The sequence below is a fragment of the Leopardus geoffroyi genome, chromosome D3 (assembly GCF_018350155.1).
Source record: "Leopardus geoffroyi isolate Oge1 chromosome D3, O.geoffroyi_Oge1_pat1.0, whole genome shotgun sequence".
Classification (NCBI taxonomy): domain Eukaryota; kingdom Metazoa; phylum Chordata; class Mammalia; order Carnivora; family Felidae; genus Leopardus; species Leopardus geoffroyi.
The window spans coordinates 209,989-232,763 of NC_059339.1; the positions used below are offsets into that span (position 1 = coordinate 209,989).

The 22,775-nt window shown below is 42.9% G+C and overlaps 1 protein-coding gene across 2 annotated transcripts in view; it reads right to left on the reverse strand.

Annotated features, from left to right (window-relative positions):
- The window catches only part of ZNF268 (zinc finger protein 268), a 32,261-nt gene extending 10,580 nt beyond the window's left edge, over positions 1 to 21,681 (reverse strand). The window contains exons 1-3 of one of the 2 annotated variants that reach the window (XM_045457113.1): positions 21,423 to 21,681; positions 21,045 to 21,126; positions 1,138 to 1,311 (exon numbers count right to left, since the gene is read on the reverse strand). In XM_045457113.1, the coding sequence (XP_045313069.1) occupies positions 1,138 to 1,311; positions 21,045 to 21,077 (207 nt within the window). In that variant the 5' untranslated portion in view covers positions 21,078 to 21,126; positions 21,423 to 21,681. Of the gene's footprint in view, positions 1 to 1,137; positions 1,312 to 3,114; positions 3,171 to 21,044; positions 21,127 to 21,422 lie in introns of those variants that run through there. The other variant, XM_045457114.1, reaches the window with a different exon arrangement.
- Between the last annotated feature and the right edge of the window lie 1,094 nt (positions 21,682 to 22,775).

A 22,775-nucleotide genomic window follows, 5' to 3' on the forward strand; every position in this document is an offset into this window, starting at 1 on the left:
AAATTAAAATTAGAAATACCTGTTCATCAAGACAGCATTAACAGAATGAAAGGCAAGCAAAAAAAAAAAAAAAAAAAATTGAACAACAGTTAATGCTATTCATACGGAAGTATTTAAAGGAGGCATGATGGTATCTGAACTATATTAAGAAATGTACCCCAAACAACATGGTTTAATGGATGCATAGAGAGATAAAAACACAGATAATGCGATAAACCAAGTATGGTAAAATGTTAATGGTAACTTTTAGGTGACAGGAACACAGAAGGTCACTAACATCTTTCAACTTTGCCCTCTGCCTGAAAGTTTCTGCAACAAAATACTGGAGGTAAAGGAAGCACCCCAGGTAAAATTTGCATATGGATTTGGTATCAAGTTAGTTTTAAACTTTCATGTACGCGGATCACTGGATCTCGTTAAAATGAAGAGGGTTGTGGGGTGTCACATTCTGCATTTCTAACAAGCTTCCAGGATATTAAAAATGCATTTAAACTAAGAAAAAAGAAAATCCAAAAGGCAACAAACTATCAAATATGCATGACAGAAGGTACTCATCCTCTTTAGCCAGGAGGAAATGCAAATTAAACCGATAGATGCCATCATACAATCACCAGAATGACCAAAATCAAAAGAGTAACAGTAGAAATTGTTGGCTGAGAAAGTGAGGCAAACGGATGTTCACGCACTGCTCTCCGTAGCATGAGCTGGTAAATATAGTTAAGAGTGTGGGTGTTTAATCAAACAAAGCGCTTACTGCAAAATATAACCAATACAGCAAGACACATGTGCACACACCATTAACAAAAATTAAAAATACATACACAGCAATAACAATACATATTTTGTGAATACATATAAGCAAAAGAAATCCACAAAAAAAAAAAAAACAAAGTAATTTTTAGAGGTGGGGAAGGAGACAGAAATGGAGTTTGGGGAAATCAGACAGTATGTAAATAAAGGTATAGGGACCTTACACAGACCAGTGATGCTAAACAGGGCAAGAACTGAGAAGTGACTAACTTAACTCTTTGACCCAAGGATCCCCATCCCTCTCCCAACCAAAAAAAAAAAAAAAAAAAAAAAAAGGGAGACAAGTACTATAGAAGAGAAGCGGGAATAAATAAACACACAACTCACCCGAGACTGGGTGGGTTTTGGCTGCTCGTGGGAAATAAACAGCCACTCTAGAACCTGCTCTGTCCTGTGATTCCTAGGTCTTTGCCGAGGTGCACCAGGGCCAAGGATGGATTCCTGATCTCGGAACTCTCTGATTCTGTGGCACGAACTCTCTTGTTCCTGGAGAGGCGGAACCTGCGGATGTAACAGCAAACTCGCTTTAATGGCCAGAATTCCCCTAGGCCCCAACCTCGGTCTTTTTGGCTGGTGAACGCACTCACGTGAGGCTAGGCTGGGTGTTCTGTGCTCTGTATTCAGTGTTGCCGTGGGGCAGACACGAGACAAATGCACATGGCGAGCCCAGCACACTGACAAAAGTCCCCTCCCCTCACTCTGCACAGGCACCCAGGAACCCTGAAGACGCAGCAAGCACCTAAGAGTTGAAAAACGTCAGGCAGCCACTTCAATGAGAACACAATGCTGGACGCTAAAGACTAACAACTCTGTTGTGGGCCGGGTGTATACAAGCAATAGATTTGGAATGGGCCAGTCTGTTTCAATCAGAATTTCTTCCCTCACTATTTGGATGCTGATGGACAATTTACTTAAACTCTCTCACCAGATTTCACATTTTGTTGTTATGAAAACATTGGGGTACGATAACATCAGGGTATCAATGCAGGTTTTAACCTTCCCCAAACTCCCAATGAACGCAGAAGAGACCTACCATCATAGTGCAAGAAAAAGCCCAAAGACGTCTACACCAGACAAGGGTCTCCTCACAAACGTTAAGGTATACACACAGATGTGACCCAAGAGCAGAGGCGTAGATCCTAGTGGAGTAAGAGTGAGCAATGAAGGAAGATTCTGATAGGCGACACACTGCACATCCCCAGAGTCACCAATGCGTCCCCCAATGGGAGAGCAATCCCAAAGTCACTCAGTGGCCTGACAGCACTGTGACCACCTAAGAAAGTGGGGATTTGAGAAACAATTGGCAGATAGTCTCTTCCAGGCACACATATTTTTGCTCGAGGGAAAAACAATAAAAATAGTGCCCAGATCAACCCACACAGAAAAATATTCAGGCAGTGAAAGGAACAAGAGAGAGACAGAAGGAAACAGGCAAAGAAGGGGAGGGGAGAGGGAAAGGGGAAGGGGAGACAGGGGAGGGGGGAACATGGGGGAGGGAGTCGGGGGTGGAGGGAAGAGAGGAGAAGAGAGGAGAGATCCAGACTAGAAGGAAAGGAGAGAAAAGGGAGAAAGGCTATTAGAGAGTAAGAGAAAAGGGTTCAGATCTTGTTTCAGAAATTAACCACAAAACACAAGATGTACATCTGACAGAAATGCCTGAAAAGACAGGGCATGCTGAACTCGAGGAAGCACAGGGCTAGAGGCAGAAAAAAGGGCTTCCTGATAAGCCTTAGCACGTGAGTATGTGTTTGCTATACTTCCAAAAGAATCACTGAAAAGATGAAGCAGGAACTGTAAAACTGGTGACCTAGGAGGAAGCAGAACAGGCCAGAAGGGATGAATCAAGTCAGTGTCTACTTTTGAATTAGGTAAATATTTTAGAGAATCAAAAAGAGGGAGGGCGATCCCCAAATTGCAAATAAGTGTCAACACGCACATATGTTTATCACTTTTGGAAACAAAACTACAAGAACATAATTTTTCTAGCTGATCTTAACATGTAGTATTTGGCTGTGTATTCTTTGGATAAAATGAGCTACGAGGACATACTGAACTTCATTCAGTATCCTTGTTAATAATAACAAATTGTAATTTTAAAACCATTTTATGCACACTGTAAGATATGACAGTTATATTGCTATTATTAAGAACCAAGGTATCTGGATTTAACAGACATTTTCATAACATTCCATCATAAAACAGAATACACATTATTTTCAAATACACACAGAACATTATCCAGAATAGATCACATATTAAGCCACAAAACAAATTTCAACAAAGTCAAAAACATCAAAGTCATACCATGCATGTTTTCTGATGACAACACTATGAAACTAGAAATCAACCACAAGAAAAACCTGGAAGAAACAAATATACGCAAGTTAAATCACATACTATTAAAATAATGAATGGGTCATCCAAGAAACCAAAGAGAAAATTAAAAATACACGGAGAAAAATGAAAATGAAAACACAATGGTCCAAAATCTTTGGGATACAGCAAAAGCTGTTCTAAGACAGAAGTTGGTAAAAATACAGGTCTACCGCAAGAAGCAAGAAAAGTCTCAAACAACTGACCTTGTACCCAAAGAACTAGAAAAAGAACAAACAAAACCCAAAACCAGTAGAAGGAAAGAATTATTAGATCAGAAATAAATGAAATAAAACTAAGAACACAAAAGAACAGATCAATGAAACCAGGAACTGGTTCTCTGAAAAGATCAACAAAATCGATAAACCTTTAGCTACACTCTTCAGAAAGGGGTTGGGGGAGAGACAGAGACTCAAATAAACAAATCCAGAAAAGAAGACAAATAACAACTAACACCACAGAAATACAAAGGATTATGAGAATATTATAAAAAGGTATATGCCAACAAATTGGACAACCTGGAAAAAATAGATAAATCCCTAGAGACATATAACCTCCCCAAACTGAAAAAGAAACAAATAGAAAATTTGAACAGACTGATCACCAGTAATGAAATTGAATCACCAATCAAAAAACTCCCAACAGACAAAAGTCTGGGACCAGATGGCTTCACAGGTTAATTCTACTGAACATTTAAAGGAGAGTTAGTAGCTATTCTTCTCCAACTATTCCGAAAAACAGAAAAGGAAGGAAAACCGCCAAATTTATCCTACGAGGCCTGCATTACCCTGATCCCAAAACCAGATAAGTACATTACAAAAAAAGGAGACTACAGGCCACTATCTTTGATGAACATAGATGCAAAAATCGTCAACAAAATAACAGCAAACTGAGTCCAACAATACATTAAAAAAATCATTCACCACAATCAAGGGAGATTAATTCCTGAGTTGCAAGTGTGGTTCAATATTCACAAATCAATCAACATGACAGATCACAACAAGAGAAAGAATAAAAACCATATGATCATTTCATAGATGCAGAAAAAGCATTTCACAAAGTACAACTCATTCATGATAAAAACCCGTAACAACGTAGGATTAGAGGTAATATACCGCAACATAAAAAAGGCTATATACAAAAACCCCACAGAAACATCATACTCAATGGTGAAAAATTGAAAACTTTCCCCCTAAGATCAGGAACAAGACAAGGATGTCCACTCTCACCACTTTAATTCAACATAGTACTCCAAGTCCTAGCCACAGCAATCAGACAAGAAAAAGGAACAAAAGGCATACAAATTGGTAAGGAAGAAGTAAAACTCACTATTTGCAGATGACATGATACTATATAGAGGAAACCCCAATGACTCCACAAAAAAACTACTAGAACTAATAAATGAATTCAATAAGGCTGCAGGCTACAAAATCAATGCACAGAAATCCATTGCATCTTTATATGCTAATAATGAAGTAGCAGAAAGAGAAATTAAGAGAACAAACCCATTTACAAATGCACCCAAAATAATAAAATACCTGGGAATAAACTTAATGAAGGAGGTAAAAGACCTGTACCCTGTAAACTATAAAACACTGAGGAAAGAAATTGAAGGGGTACTTGGGTGGCCCAGTCAGTTGAACATCCAACTCTTGATTTTGGCTTAGGTCATGATCCCAGGGTAGGGGGATCAAGCCCCCCCATCTCTCTCTCTTTCTCCCTCTCCCTCTGTGCCTCTCCCCTGCTCATGCTCGCTGTCTCTCAAAAGAAAGAAAGAAAGAAAGAAAGAAAGAAAGAAAGAAAGAAAGAAAGAGAAGAAAGAAATTGATGATACAAACAAATGAAAAGATATCCCATGCTCAGAGACTAGAAGAATAAATACTATTAAAATGTCCATATTACCCAAAGTAATCTACAGATTTAATGCAGTCCTTATCAAAATACCAACACCATGTTTCACAGAACTAGAACAAACAACCCTAAAATTTGTACGAAACCACAAAATATTCCAAATAGCCAAAATAATCATGAAAAGAAAAACACATCTGGAGGTATCATAATTCGAGATTTCAAGTTATACGACAAAGCTGTATTAATCAAAACAGTATGGTACTGGCACAAAAATAAACACATAGATCAACAGAAGAAGACAGAAAGCCCAGAGACAAACTCACAATTATATGATCAATTAATCTTCAACAAAGCAGGAAAGAATATCCAGTAGGAAAAAGACAGTCTCCTCAACAAATGGCGTTGGGAAAATTGGACAGCAACATGCAAAAGAATGAAACTGGACCACTTTCTTACACCATATACAAAAATAAACTCAAAATGGATTAAAGACCTAAATGTGAGACCTGAAACCGTAAAAATCCTAGAAGAGAACACACAGTAATTCCTCTGATGTCAGCCATCGCAACATTTTTCTCAATATGCCTCCTGCAGCAAGGGAAATATAAACAAAAATAAACTATTAAGACTAAATCAAAATAAAAAGCCCCTACATAGTGAAGTAAACAACAAAACTAAAAGACAGCCTATGGAATGGGAGAAGATACTTGAAAATGACATACCTGATAAAGAATTAGTACCCAAAATACATAAAGAACTGATACAACTCAACACCCAAAAAACAAATAACCTAATTACAAAATGGGCAGAAGACATGAACAGACATTTCTCTCAAGAATACAGATGGCCACAGACACAGGAAAAGATGCTCAACATCACTCATTATCCAGGAAATACACATCAAAACTACAATGAGATATCACCTCACATCTGTCAGAATGGCTAAAATCAACAACACAAGAAACAACAAGCGTTCGCAAAGATGTGGACGAAAAGGAACCTTCGTGACTGTTAGTGGGAATGCAAACTTGTTCAGTCACAATGGAAAACAGTATGGAGTTTCCTCAAAAAGTGAAAAATAGAATTACCCTATGATCCAGTAATTGCACTAATGAGTATTTACCCAAAGAATACAAAAAAACTAATTTGAAAGGATATATGCACCCTTATGCAGCATTATCTACAATAGCCAAATTATGGAAGCAGCCCAAGTGTCCACTGACTGATAATGAATGGTTAAAGAAGTTGTGGTACCTACACACATACACTGGAATATTATTCAGCCATTAAAAAGAATAAGATCTTGCCATTTGCAATGACATGGATGGAGCTACAGTGTATTATGCTAAGTAAAATAAGTCAGACAGAGAGAGACAAATACCGTATGATTTCACTCATAGGATTCAAGAAATAGAACAAAGAAAAAAAAGAGAGAGAAACCAAGAAACAGACTCTTAACTATAGAGAACTGATGGTTACCAGAGGGGGTGGAGGGTGGGGAATGAGTGAACTAGGTGATGGGGATTAAGAGTACACTTGTGATGAGCACTGAGTAATGTACAGAATCGTTCAATCACCACATCGTACACCCAAAACTAATATAACACTGTATGTTAACTACAGAATTAAAATTAAAAACTTAATGAAATTTAAAAAAAAAAACAAGATATCTAGCACAAGACAAAAAATGCAACAGTAAGTTTTTTTTTCAATATATGAAATTTATTGTCAAATTGGGTTCCATAGAACACCCAGTGCTCATCCCAAAAGGTGCCCTCCTCAATACCCATCACCCACCCTCCCCTCCCTCCCACCCCCCATCAATCCTCAGTTTATCTCAGTTTTTAAGAGTCTCTTATGCTTTGGCTCTCTCCCACTATCTAACCTCTTTTTTTTTTTTTTTCCTTCCCCTCCTCCATGGGTTTCTGTTAAGTTTCTCAGGATCCACCTAAGAGTGAAACCATAATATCTCAGTTTTTAAGAGTCTCTTATGCTTTGGCTCTCTCCCACTCTAACCTCTTTTTTTTGTTTTTCCTTCCCCTCCCCCATGGGTTTCTGTTAAGTTTCTCAGGATCCACATAAGAGTGAAACCATATGGTATCTGTCTTTCTCTATATGGCTTATTTCACTTAGCATCACGCTCTCCAGTTCCATCCACGTTGCTACAAAGGGCCATATTTCGTTCTTTCTCATTGCCATGTAGTACTCCATTGTGTACATAAACCACAATTTCTTTATCCATTCATCAGTTGATGGACATTTAGGCTCTTTCCATAATTTGGCTATGCAACAGTAAGTTTTTTAACAGCCCTCATACATTGCTGTTGAGAATGTAAAATGGAGCAACCACTTTGTTCCTCAAAATGTTAAACACAGAATTACCGTATTACCCAGCAATTCCATTTCTAGGTATCTGCCCTGGAAAGTTAAAAGCATATGACCATGAAAACACTTGTACGCAAGTGTTTGTCACAATAGTCAAAAAGTGGAAACGACCCAAATGTCATAATAGTCAAAAGGTTGTCATAATAGTCAAATAGGATTAGTCGTAATAGTCAAAAAGTGGAAACAACCCGAATGTCCATCAATGGATGCATGGATAAACAAAATGTGGTGTATCTATACAAAAGTTATTCTGCCATAAAAAGGAACTAAGTACTGATAAATGCCACCACATGGATGAATTTTTGTAGTAGAAGTGTCTGACAATTGGCTTTCTTGACTATAATGTAAGTGCCTGACAGTAAGTTTTTCGTTGTCAAGGCATCCATTTCAAAGACATTCACCTTGGACAAACACATTGTGGGCTATATCAACAGGCAAAGAAACAGGCCCTCTCAATGAAGTTCCCATTTCCAAAAGTCCTGAGTGACCTACATAACTACTTGCTTGAATAACCCTGCTTTTCCCTTTCTGTGCTTTTTTTGCTTTGTTTTGTTTCAATTTTTCAATGAAATTCTAGTTGGTTAACATATAGTGTAATATGGGTTTCAGAAGTAGAATTTAGTGATTCGTCACTAACATACAACACCCAGTGTTTGTCACAAGAAGTGCCCTCAATACTCATCACCCATTTAACCCATCCCCCGCCCACCCCCACCCCCACCCCCAGCAACCCTTAGTTTGTTCTCTATAGTGAGTCTCCTATGGTTTGCCTCCCTCTTTTTTTCCCTTCCCCTATGTTCATCTGTAATGTTTTTCTTTTTCTTTTTTTAGCGAGAGAGAAAGAGAGAGGGTGAGCATGTGAGTAAGGGAGAGGGCGGGCAGGGGAGAGAGGGAGAGAGAGAGAGAGAGAGAGAGAGAGAGAGAGATCTTAAGCAGGCTCCACCCATAGAGCCCCATGCAGTGCTCGATCCCATGACCCTGGGATCATGACCTGAGCCCAAATAAAGAGTCAAACGCTCAACTGACTGAGCCACCCAGGCACCCCCATTTATAATGTTTCTTAAATTCCACATATGAGTGAAATCATATGGTATTTGTTTTTCTCTATTTCTCTTAGCATAATACACTCTAGCTCCATCCACATCATTGCAAATGGCAAGATTTCATTCCTTTTGATTGTTAAGTAATATTCCATTGTGTGTGTGTGTGTGTGTGTGTGTGTGTGTATTCTGTCCTCTGAAAACTATAGAATGCTTATGAAAGAAATTGAAGATGACACAAAGAAATGGAAAAACATCCCATGCTTGTGGATTAGAACAAATATTGTAAAATATCTATTACCCAAAGCAATCTACACATTTAACACAATCCCTATCAAAATGCCACCAGGATTTTTCACAGTGCTAGAACAAACAATCCCAAAATTTGTATGGAACCAGAAAAGACCCCAAATTTCCAAAGCAATCCTGAAAAAGAAAAACAAAGCTATAGGCATCACAATCCCAGACTTCAAGCTGCATTACAAAGCTGTCATCATCAAGACAGTATGGTACGGGCACAAGAGCAGACACTCAGATCAACTGAACAGAATAGAAAACCCAGAAATGGACCCACAGATGTATGGCCAACAAAGCAACAAAAAGCAAGCAAAGAAAGAAAGAATATCCAATGGGAAAAAGACAGTCTCTTCAGCAAATGGCATTGGGAAAACCGGACAGCGACACGCAGAAGAATGAACCTGGACCACTTTCTTACATCAGACGCAAAAATAAATTCAAAATGCATGACAGACCTAAATGTGACAGGAAACCATCAAACATCTAGATGAGAACATAGGCAGCAAACTCTTTGACATCATCCATGGCAACTTCTTACTAGATCTGTCTCCGGAGGCAAGGAAAACAAAAGCAAAAATGAACTATGGGGACATCATCAAGATAAAAAACTTCTGCACAATGAAGGAAACAATCAGCAAAACTAAAAGGCAACCTAGGGAATGGGAGAAGATATTTGCAAATGACATGTCTGATAAAGGGTTAATATCCAAAATCTATAAAGAATTTATCAAACTTGACACCTAAAAAATAAATAATCCAGGTAAGAAATGGGTGCCTCGGTGGCTCAGTCAGTTAAAGTGCCTGACTTCAGCTCAGGTCATGATCTCACAGTTCGTGAGTTTGGGCCCTACATTGTGTTGACAGCTCAGAGCCTGGAGTCTGTTTTGAATTCTGTGCCTCCCTTTCTCTCTGCCCTCCCCCACTCACGCTCATGCTCACTGGCTCTCTCTCTCTCTCAAAAATAAACATTAACAAATTTTTTTTAAAGAAATGGGCAGAAGACATGAACAGACAATTTTCCAAAGAAGACATCCATATGGCCAACGGACACAGGAAAAAATGCTCCACATCACTCATCATCGGGGAAATACAAATCCAAACCACAATGAGATACCACCTCACACCTGTCAGAATGGCTAAAATGAGTAATTCGGAGGGGGCCTGGATTGCTCAGTCGGTTAAGCATCCAACTCTCAATCTCAGCTCAGGTCATGATCTCAGAGTTCATGAGTTCAAGCCCTGAGTCGGGCTCTGCACCGACAGCACAAAGCCTGCTTGTGATTCTCTCTCCCTCTCTCTCTGCCCCTCCCCGCTTATGCTTGCTCTCTCTCAAAATAAATAAGTAAACATTAAAAACACACACAGGAAACAACAGCCTTTGGTAAGGGTGTAGAAAAAGGGGAGCCCTCTTGCACTGTTGGTGGGAATGCAAACTGGTGCAGCCACTCTGGAAAACAGTGTGGAGGTTCCTCAAAAACTTAAAAATAGAACCACCCTACAACCCAGCAATTGCACTACTAGGTTATTTGCACGAAGGATACAAAATACTGATTTGAAGGAGTACATGCACCCTTTCTGTGCTTTAATTCCCACCTCTATATTTCATTTTTTAAAATACATTTATTTTTCAGAGAAAGAGAGCACAAACAGGGAAGGGACAGAGAAAGGGGGAGACACAGAATCCAAAGCAGGCTCCAGGCTCCGAGCTGTCAGCACAGAGCCCGACACGGGGCCCAAACTCACAAACCATGAGATCATGACCTGAACTGAAGTTGGACAGTCAACCAACTGAGCCACCCAGGTGCCCCTTCGCCCTTGTATTTTAAATTCACCAATAAAGAGTGAACCTGCAAAACACAGGCACTCCACCTTCAGCCCCCAAAAGGCAGAACCCCAGGCCTGAGCTCAAGCTTTCCCTTCCCGTGCCCTTGCTGTGTGGCATACCATATACACTCCAGGACTTGTGAGTTATAAACCTTGTCTTTTCAAAGTTCCCTGCTGGCTGTTGCTGAGATGCATCTTGCAATCATAGAACTTCAAATGCTGGTCTATCCACAACTCTGATTCCAGTCACGGAAACGTCTGAAGGCTCACCAAAGCGGCCCCGGTGAGGGCCACAGGCACTGCTAATCACTACATCACTACCGATGGGCTGGAACCAACACAAAGTAACCTTGAAAACATGCTGAAGGAAAGAAGCCAGATATAAAAGGCCACATATGGTAGAACTACATGAAATGTCCAGAATTGGTAAATTCATAAAAATACAAAGTAGATTCATGGCTGCCAGGGAAAAGGGGAAAGAGGGAATGGAGAGTGGCTGCAGATGGGGACAGAGTTTCTTTTTAGAGTGATGACAATGTTCTGGAATTAGATACCGGTGATATTTGTACAACTACGAATACTAAAAATGACTGCATGGGACACCTTGAGTGAATTTTATGGTCTATAAATCATGCCACAAGAAAACTTGTATAAAAAGAAGAGTATTTAACTTCAATGGTTTTTATTAAATTGATGGCTTTGCAAAAATCATCTCATCCAGGTTTAAATTCACGTTGTTTCAGACACTCATTGTGCTGCACTGAAGCCAGGGCACTCTCACCAACCCCCAGGCAACCGCTGCCCTGCTTTCTCTGGGCATTTCATATAAATGGGGTCATGCTATATATTGTGCACGGCGTGTTTCACTTAGCATCATGCCTCTGAGGTTTACTCTTGTTATGGCATGTACCAATAGTTTGTCCCCTTTATTGTTGAACAGTATTCCACTTTGTCGATATATCCATCAGTTAACATTTAGATTACAGTTTGGGCTACTAAGAATAATCCTGCCACGAACATTCACACACGAGTCTTTGCGTAAATAATTTTTCCTTTATCTTGGATAAATTCCTAGAAAGTGAACTGATGCGTTATATGGTAGGTTTACTTTTAACTTTTTTATTTCAAGTAGGATCTACACCCAACGTGGGGCTTGAACTCACGACCCAGAGATCAAGAGTCAGATGCTCTACTGACCGAGGCAGCTAGGAGCCCCGATATTTAACTTTTTAAAGAAATCGCCAAAATCCTTTCAAAGTGACTGTACCACTTTATATTCCCACCAGCAGTCTGTAAATGTGCTAATTTCTCTACCTTTCATTGTCTGCCTTTCTGCCTACAGCCATTCTAGTGGGTACAGAGTGATCCCTCATCACGATGAAACTTCTATTTCCCTAATGACTAATGATGGTAAGCATCTTTTCATGTCCTTATTTGCCATCTATGCATCTTCTGTGGTGAAACGTCTGCTCAAATCCTTTGCCCATTTTTAAATTGGATTGTCTTCATACTGAGTTTATATATTCTGAGTTTACATATTCTGAATACATTCCTGTGCTGGACATAGGATTTGCAGATATTATCTCAGAGTCTGTGACTTGTCTTTTCATTTGCTGAAAGAAGGGACTTTGAAGTGCAAAAGCTTTTTATTTTGATGTAGCAGTCCAATGTATAACTTCAAAGCACAATCATATAATCGTTTTCTCTTTTTTTGTAGACTGTGGTAATGGAGGTGTAGCTAAGACCTATGGCCTAACCCAAGGTCATAAATATTTTCCTATGTGTTTTCCTCCAGAAGTGGTACAGCATTAGCTCTTACAGGTAAGTCTATTTTCCATTTTAAATTCATTTTTTGGTACTGTGTAAGGTTAAGAGTCAAAGTTCATCTTTTTAAAAAAATTTTTAATTGTGGTAAAATACACGTAACATAAAACTTATCTTAACCATTTCTAAAGTACAGTTCCGTGGAAGTAAGTACATTCACAGTGTTACATAGTCATTACCACCTTCCTCTCCAGAACCCTTCTCATCTGTAAAACGGAAACTGTATCCTCTGAACATAACTCCCCCCTCCCCCCGCCCCCAGCCCCGGACGACCATCACTCTACCTTCGGTTTGATTTTGACAACTCTGGGAACCTCACAGAAGGAGAATCATGTCATATTCGTCCCTCCACGACTGGCTTATTGCACTAAACACAGTATCCGCAAGGCTCATCCATGTTGCCGCAGGTGTCAGGATTTCCTTTCTTTTTAAGGCTGAATCACGTTCCATGGGCATCTGTGTCCGCCCGTGCGCACACACACACACAATTTGGCTTTTCCATTTCTCTTTCAGGGAACACTTGAGTTACTTCCACCAAAGAGAGAGTAATTAGCAATTTTTAGAAAGGGAAAACTCTAATTTAAATTGGAAATACCAATACGAACCATGCTTTTTTTCCTTTCCAAAGACTCCTAAGTCTGCCTAGTGAAACAGCCTAGAAGCGATGACACCCAGGATCAGTTGTGGTCGCGGAGCATATTAACCTACCAAAAGGTATCAGGTTCCCAGGAGGAAACGTTGATTCCAGATCCGGGACAGGAAAGAATCAGATGAGCCTAGAATGTCTTGTTGGGCCCAAAAGTGAGGAAGCCAGACTAACAGACTAACAGAGTCATTTCAAAAGAGCTCAGGGCCAAGCTGAAGAGGCTTCCTCTGGCCAAAGCTGGGGCAATGTAACCCTCTAAAAGAATAAGGACTACAACTGATTGAAACTAACTGAATATATTAAGATTTAGGAATTTCTTAATCATACTCAAATTAACAATAAGAAAACCAAACAAAAAACTCCTTGTAGTCAGCCACGCAGGTAACCATGATACAACTCCTGAGGGAACCCTGGGAAAGAATTAAGCATGTACCTGGCCACTCCTTACAAATTCAGGACAAGAGCGAAGCAGCTGCCCTTGACAGTGCTCAAAAGCAGATGGGGGGGGGGGGGGGGCGGGTACTCTGATGGCTCAGTCAGTCAAGCATCCAAATCTTGATATCGGCTCAGGTCATGACTTCATAGTGTGAGGTTGTGGGATCAAGCCCTGCATCAGGCTCCCATGCTGAGCCTGGAGGCTGCCTGGAATTCTCTCCGTCCCGCTCTCTCTTCCCCTTCCCTGCTCGTATGCACGCTCTCTTTCTCTCTCAAAATAAACTTAAAAAAAAAAAAAAAAAGCAGATGGGGAAAAAAGCAAAACTATATGCACATCTAGAGTAAGGTACCTTCATCCTGTACCTTAACCTTTTCCTTAAAAGAATTTTTCAAGCACAGTGACCAGCACACAAAATAATGAAACTTTCAGAGAACAAGATGACAGAAACAAAACTAACAAAAGTCAACAAACAACAGAAAGAAACAATCAAAGCCAATGGACACTGGGATCAATGGACACTGACTATAAAGCGAACATCGTATTATATTCAAGGAGACAAAGGCAAACTTTCCAATTGATGATTTAGCAAGCATATTTGAAAAAGAAAAAGGGTTACTAGAAACGGAAAAAATATATTAACCAAAGTGTGTTTAAATTTTTTTTGTTTATTTATTTTTGAGAGACGGAGAGTGAGACAGAGTGAGAGTCGAGGGAGGGGCAGAGAGAGAGGGAGACACAGAATCTGAAGCAGGCTTCAGGTTGTCAGCACAGAGCCCGACATGGGGTTCAAACCCACGAACTGCAAGATCATGACCTGAGCCAAAGTCGGACGCTGAACCGACTGAGCCACCCAGGAGCTCTGACCAAAATATGTTTAATAGCAGGTTAGAATGAATTAGTCAAGTGAAAGACAAATTAGAAGAAATTATCCAGAAAGTAGCCATTAAGTGTTTTCTTTAATTTTAAAGCAACAAATTGTATGTATAACTCCCAAACCTCTACGGAGAGGGAAAAGAATAAAGGCAAGACAGAAGAAGAAAAAACAAAAAGTTAAAAAACCCAGATCAAGTACAGCAAATAGAAAGCAAGTACAATGGTAGATTTAAACCCAAACATATCAGTAATTACATTAATCATAAAGTGTTCCAGTTAAAATAAAAGATTGACAGATTAAAAACAAGCAGTGAATTTTAAAAAGGCGTATCTAAAATATAAAGATACAAAAGATAAAGCAAACAACCAAAAGGTGCTCCAACAGCTATATGGACATAAAACAGACTTTAAGGCAAAAAAGAATTCCCGGAAATAAAGGTGATTCCACAATCGTTACAGGCTCAAGGCATCAGGAAAATGTACTTTGGAGCTGTCTGGAGAGGACGAGGAGCCTGCTCACGGCCAGCTAAGGAGGGGTGGTTGGAATTCAAACTAGCCACCAACTTAAGTCATTTCTCCCCTCCAAGCTCCTAACAGCGAAGGACACAGCAACTGGGGTCTTCCTCCGCCTGAGCTCCAGGACTGTCCCTGCCACTCCCCTCGTCCCTACTGCTGCCAACACCTGCACGCACAGGCAGCCTTCTCTGAAACCGTACCGTCCCCTCCTTTCACAGCACACGCTGTCAAACATCACTCCCTGGGCCTCCTTCTGCCTCAGCTCCAACCCCACGGCTGCCCGCACTGCACTCTATTCCCTCTCTGAACTTCCTGGAAGACGTGTGATCTCTGGGGCCAGGGCTGTCCCTGACCTGCATATCCTCATGCCAAATCAGTGCCTGGAATATAAACAGGTGTTTAGTAAGGGTTGTTAGTAAGGGTAGTTAGTGAATGAACATTGCCACGTTTTAACCTTTAATTCCCCAAAAGGATCAGTCTGGGGAAAGCTAAAGACATACGGTTCAGTATACACAGGGGCACCAGCCAACCTTTCTCAGAAAGGCCTTTCTGGCAGAATTCCCTTCCCTCCCCCATGCTCCAGCTCACATTAGTTTTGAATCCCCAACTCGCTGCACGACAAACTACGAATATCAGCCTGTCTTGCCGGTGATGGTGGCCGACAGGGGTCCGCGGAGGCAGAGGTCCTGGAGAACCACGCAGACAGAGTTCACTGGTATAAATAAGTCAACTCCTATTGGAGACAGAGAAACAGAAAACCTTTCCAAGCCCCAGGAATGGAGACTCACTAGATTCGAATTTGTAATAACATATTTAAAGGGGCGGGAGGGCGGGGGAGAGTCGGTGGAAGAAAGGAGCCAAACAAAAGTGAGTGAAAACACAAAACCTGCCGGTAAGTGCTCAGCATCCTCAGAGGAAACAAACAGGGATCTAGAGGCTCACGAGGCCTCAGTGAAATGTGACTTCCGACGCTCACCTCCTTTTGCTCTGAATTCGTACTCCTCAAAGTCTTCTAGTTACTAAGTATCACCTTGATACCCATAAGACGCCCAGAATATGGGCCCAGGATATATGTCAGGGGAAGGGTCTCTTGCATATTACACACTTTCAGCTTTTAGCCCATCCCTGAGTGAGGCCATCTATGTTTAGAAAGAAACCCAGTCTGGGTGTTGTATGGAAACCAATTTGACAATAAATTTAATATATTTAAATTAAAAAAAAAAAAAAAGAGAGAGAGAGAGAGGGAGGGAGGGAGGGAGGGAGGGAGGGAGACACAGAATCTGAAGCAGGTTCCAGGATCCTAGCTATCAGCACAGAGCCTGATGCAGGACTCGAACTCATGAGCCTTGAGATCATTACCTGATCCTCACAAGCCATGAGGTCATGACTTGAGCTGAAGTCAGAAGCTTGACCAACTGAGCCACCCAGGCACCCCTGTGATAAATATTTTTTTTTTAATTTTTTTTTTCAATGTTTATTTATTTTTGGGACAGAGAGAGACAGAACATGAACGGGGGAGGGTCAGAGAGAGAGGGAGACACAGAATCGGAAACAGGCTCCAGGCTCTGAGCCATCAGCCCAGAGCCTGATGCGGGGCTCGAACTCACGGACCGCGAGATGGTGACCTGGCTGAAGTCGGACGCTTAACCGACTGCGCCACCCAGGCGCCCCCCCTGTGATAAATATTTTAAGTAAAATACTAAACCAGAACAAACAAAATGCCTCTAAGATCCAGACTGTAGTAAGATCAAAAGATAGATCTTTTGAAGGTATACTTTCTAGAGTTCTGAGCAGAGCAATCTTACATTAAATTGAGTCTATTACTTTGAAAACTAGCCCATTTAAAATTCTATATATACTTTATCTATATGATATGCGGTCTGACACATTTTTATTTTGAAAAGATACATGAATCGAGGTAGAAGATGATTTTAAGGTACTTCCTGAGGACATCCTTTAATAGGAAAAACAGGTGTACTTGTAGCAAAGGAATGAAAAATGAAACACAGTAACAGTAAGGTCCCTCACTTCTGCTTCAATCCTGTAAGAAATCAGCTGTCTCAATGATACCAGTTCATCTGCACCGTGTTTCATATGCAGGCACTATCTCTAGGCAGGTGCCAGGCAGTGGGGGTGCAGGGAAACAGTCACAGGCACCCGGCATGCTATGTTTACTGGAGGAAAACAGCGCAGGGTCCACGATGTGGCTCTGCTGTAAAGGAAGTACCAAAAATTGTCTAATTTGGACACCCACAATTCTGTACTCAAAATAAGTAAAATAATTAAAAGAAGTGTTCTTCTCAAAAAAAAAAAAAAGGAAAGAAAGAAACCCAGTTTCTCTCAATCATCCCCCAGAGACTGGGCCACTCCCACCCACTCTGCCCAGGGCACAGCTACATACTTCACTGGTCCCACTTTTGCCATCTTCGGGGTCCGAGGAGCTGAGAAGTAACCCTTCAGAGGTAAACAGTAACTCCCGTTAGGGCTCAGAATGCTGGAATCTGTGTCCTGAGAAATTCCCAGCCTACATCCTGAAGCAGCAGAGGACGCTGGCCAAGGAAACGGGGATAAAGCCACCAACCTGAGTTCAAATCGTGAGTCGACACCGACCAAGGATATAACTTGGCTCCTGACTAAAGGCATTAAATCGTAGCTACACAAGACCTAGCACCACATCTCACACCTAGTAAAACACTGATTACCAAATTCGGTCGGAATGGCAAAAAATACAGGACTGCTTAAAGAAAATAAGTCATTCTGAAAAAACGTCAACGGGCTCAAGGAAAGCGTCAGGTGGTTCTCAGAAAGAGGGCTCTACTTTCAAACGGCCTCTAGTCTGTCCCGTTTCTCCATCTCTACCCTCCTAGAAGAAACCTCCGCCACCTCTCGTCTGCCGTGACCTAACCGGCCACCCCTTTCCTACCACTGTGTCTACTCCTGCCCATCTGCAACCGTTCTTTACTCAGCAGCAAGAAGGGTCTTTTTTTTTTTTTTTTAATTTTTTTTTTTCAACGTTTATTTATTTTTGGGACAGAGAGAGACAGAGCATGAACGGGGGAGGGGCAGAGAGAGAGGGAGACACAGAATCGGAAACAGGCTCCAGGCTCTGAGCCATCAGCCCAGAGCCCGACGCGGGGCTCGAACCCACGGACCGCGAGATCGTGACCTGGCTGAAGTCGGACGCTTCACCGACTGCGCCACCCAGGCGCCCCTAAGAAGGGTCTTTGAAAAACCTACCTCTGTCACGTGGACCCCTTTCGTAACACACTAGTTTACCAGCCTGATCTGGACTCTGCCCAGCTCTGTGTCTGCTCCCTTCCCTTCCCCCACATCCCCAGTCACACAGGCCTTCCTTCCATGTTAGAAAAGCACAAGACTTCTCCGACCTCATGACCATCCTCCTGCCATGGCTGACCTGCTCCTGGAACTCAGACCTTGACTTAATGTCACCTCCTCAGCGGGGCCTTCTCCAGTCACCCAATCTTTGACATTACCAGTTTTAATTCTACGTATAACTCAACTCTGACATCTTCTCTTTACTTGAGTAGTTTCTTCACCGTTTACTTTGTCATCTGCCTCCCTCCACCAGAATGCAAACTCCCCAAGAGCATGGATTCTGTCAGTCTCGTTCAACAGCACATGGCTGGGACCTTGCAGGGGGCCTGGAACATAGTGGGTGCTCAGCAAATACCCAGAGAATGAAAAAATGAGCAAACATTTCAAAAACCGAAGTGTATGGTTTCTATCTATTAGGATGCTCTTTATCTTGAAAGGGTGAATACTGTCACGTTAAGAACTCAGAGCTGGGAGCCTGATTTGCGCGTGTCAAGTGCTTAGACCCACGCCTAGGACATAGGAAACACCGTGTAAATGTTAAATAGCAATGTTGGAAAGCTTTCAGACACAAGTCCTCTACGTGTTTTAGGTTTGTAGCAATTTTATCTTTTGCCATTGTAAATGGGCTATTTTCTTTCACTGTATTCCCCAAATTGGCAAGTATTTGTAAGTAGGAAACCTATTTCTTTTCAGACTGATTTTGTACCAAGGTATCTCACTGGGTTGTCCCCAAGCTCCCACTCTCTTCCCACACCCTCTTCCCACCCTCTTCCCACCCTCTTCCCACTGCAGCGGCACGACTGCCTCAATTCTATATCACCGTCCCCATTCCCGTCTCTGCAGCCACCTGCTGTTCCCTTCCCTTCCTTCCCTGCTGAACGTGCAGACACACGCACACCCTGTTCTGGAAATATTACCAGCAACACACACCACCACCATCACACTCAATCCAATTTAAACTTTTATGACCTAAGGTCACTTGACCCCCCGGGACGTCTCTCACATGACAACCAGTGTTGAGGGTTTTTTTTTTTTAACTCTAAAACACACGTCTCTTGCTTTCTCTCGTCTCTTCTGGGCTCCCTCCCAGTCTCCAGCCCCTCCGCTGCTACCTTCCCACGTCAACCCCCTGGGCGTTGTCCTCGTCGCTCCTCATCCTGACCACTCTCTTTGAGCTAATGTGGCCATACCTAACCAGTGCAACCTGTCCGGATCTTTCTCCTGAGACACACGCTTACTCACCTGCCCTCAACAAGGGGAGAGTCCAATCCATATAAAACAGAAAAGTCCACCCCCCAGCCCCCAAAACAACTCCAACAGTCCTCACTGACTCAGGGAACGCTACCACTCCCAACCCAGGCCCCCAGAGCAGAATTCCAGCAGCCATCCCTGGCTCTCCTGTCTCCCTCACAACCAGCACCCAACTAGTTACCAAATCCAGATGCTTCTGCCCCCCCCCCCACTTTTTAAACTAGTCTCTTCTACATATTTTGCTAACTTGCTTATTTACTAATTTATCTTATTGAGGGAGAGTTGATACACAACGCTGCATTAGTTTCAGGTGTACAACAGTTATTCGACAGGTGTGTGTGATGCTGTGCTCACCACAAGCATAGCCACTGTCACCACACATCATTGTAATACCACTGAGAACATTCCCTCCATGCTAGCATAGAGATATACCTTCTATCCCCATGACTCACTTCTGCCTCTTTACCATCTTTCTTCTCAAAACTACTAGTTTACTTAAACCCTTGTCTTCTCTTGCCCACTGCAGACTACTCCAACCCAAGGTGCTTTGAGAAATCACTCCAATAAATCTCTCTCCCCAAGAGAATAAAATCCAAGTTTTTAAGGTGATCTTCAAACCCCTCTATGATCTGGTCCCTGCCTATGGCTCTGGCCTCTTTTTTTTCTTTTTTGAAAGACGGAAAGATAAAGAGAGAGAGAGAGCATGCACACATGCATGAGAGCGGGAGAGGGACAGAGGGAGAGAGTGAAAATCTTAGGCAGGTTTCATGCCCAGCACGGGGCCTGATCTCACAACCATGAGATCATGACCTGAACCGAAATCGAGAGTTAGACACTTAACCACTGAGCCACCCAGGTGCCCCTGACCTCATTTCTTTATATTTCACCACTACCTGCAAACCCTCAGCAACCCTAAAGTGATCAAAGTTCACCAACATACGAAGTCATTTCAAGCCTCTCAAAGTTGCATGTGGCCTCCTTTTCCTAGGCTGACCTTCAGTCCCTTATTCACATTCACCTTTTAAACCTCAGTTAAGAATCTCTTATTAATCACTGAAGCATTTCTTGGAGTACCCTCACCTCCAAAACTGACCTTCTGCTGTGTCCCCATGCACTTGTGCAGCCTGTTGGAGTACCTATTAACTTGTCACTATGCCTCCAGGTTCTCTTGTCCACCAGCCCCACCAGACCTCTGCTCTCACAAAGCAGGACAAGAACTTATCTCTGCACTCTTAGCACCTGACTCCGGGTCCAACAAACACAAGACGATAAAAACTGTTGAATAAGAGAATAAACGAGTGCCGAATTTCTCAAATGAGGCTCAAATACTTTGGATATAAGAGACGAGAGATGATCACCCTCTGTTTAACTCAAATCGCAGGATACAAAATGGGCAGAAAGGACACTGAAAGTTGTAAAAAGTCTAATGGCCAAGTATTCCTGGACAGTCTAACATCCTCTAAAGGAGGCCCAGCGTCCTGGAAGAGGAGAGGGGAGAGGGAGCTCATGACCAACTCTCACCCTGCTAAAGACGGGAGTTCAGGGAGCACTTTTCAGAAAGGAGAGAAACACCCCTACTCACCCAGATGGCAGCTGTCCGGACCCTGGTGGCCATCCCCACGGTCAGTTCTGTGCGTCCCGCGGGTGGTGGCAGGACCCGAGGGCTGCCCGGAGGAAAAAGAATCGTGAAGGGTCTCCCCGCCCCTCCCACCCTCAAGCAGGGGAGACCCTCCTGCACCCAAAGAGGGAGGGTCCGCGGCCCCAGCACCCGCCCTTCCCGCCGGCGAGACTGCTTGCCCCGCGGAGCCACGCGGTTCCCCGCCTCCCACGCGCCCCTTGCCAACACAGCCGCGATCGGACGGCTGTTCCGAGGCCGGGCAGGAGGGAGCCGGGTCACACTGGTCTGCACAGTCCCGCTGCCTGGAAACGTAAGGGACTGGGCGCGTCCGGCTCCACTAACCCCTCCGCGAGCAGCCGTGGGACTCGGGGAAGACTGGCTGCCTCCGCCTCCTGGAGCTGCAGTCAGATTGGCTCCGTCCTCCCTTCTGATTCTGCGGCGGCCGCCCGAGTGCTTCGGCCACGGCCCCCGGGGAAGACGAGGCCAGCCCACTTCGGCTCCGGTCACCACCGAGAAGGGAAACTGACACAGACCCCGAAACCAGATTCTTCGGGGCCGGGGCCCAGCCGACCGCGACCGTAAGGGACGCACCGGAAATGCGTCAGCGCGACCCCGGGGCAGAGCGAACTACAACTCCCAGCAGCCTCTGCAGGAGGTCCCGCGGCGCGGGGAGGGCTCCGCGCGAGGGCCGCCGGATGGGGGCGCTGCTGCCGAGAAGCTCGGGTTCTGGGGTGGGGAGTCGGGGCGCGCTGGCAGCCCTAAGGACCCCCCGAGATTTACAGTAACTCACGGCACCAGCACAGAGGTAAAAATGTTGAGTTCTCTGCGTTTCCGAAATGCTTATAAAGTCCAAGTTTCTTCTTTAATAACTCAAAAATTCATGGTAACACGTTAACGTGACACTTTAATGAATATTCCTTTAAAAAAAGTAGTGAGCTGTGGCATTGTTCTACATTTTTCTCCTGCGGGAAATCTTTTAAATGTCCAGCTAAATAGAAAGCAGCTGGATTCTCGTGTTTGCTCCCACAATCTGTTGCATGTGTTGGTTTTGTTTTTGTGAAGTATTTAAAGAAAATCCAGCCTCACGTAGGTATAGGTACGCAGTTGGAAAAGGACAGGGTTGGGGTTTTTTTTTTTTAATGTTTATTTTGAAGGGGGGGGGGGGGGCGGGGAGAATCCTAAACAGGCTCCACACAGTCAGCGCAGAGCCCAATGTGGGGCTCGAACTCAGCAACCGTGAGATCATGACCTGAGGCAGGGTCGAGTCCAATGCTCAGATTGAGCCACCCAGACGCCCGGAAAAGGACAGGATATTTTAATGCGCTTATCAGATAACTGTGGATACCCTTGGATAGCACAAGCTGAACAAGGGAAACCTTAGTTGCGGTGTGCAGTCTGAAACCACGTTGGTGACTTCACGCTATTACGTCAAAATCTATTTGTCTGTCTTGCACTTTGAATGGATAGTTTCATTCATGCTTTCGTAGCATCATAAATTAGTCACTTGGAAAATATCCACTGATTGATGCAGATGTTCACAATGTTGACACGTTTCATTTTACAATTTGAAAAATCTTATTCAATAGTATTATAATTGATCTTAAAAGTATCGGGAAGCTGTGAAATTCACAGTGGCAGTACAAGTTTTCCAAAACTCTTCTCTTCACTTGAAAACTCAAACTTTATGTTGGGGGA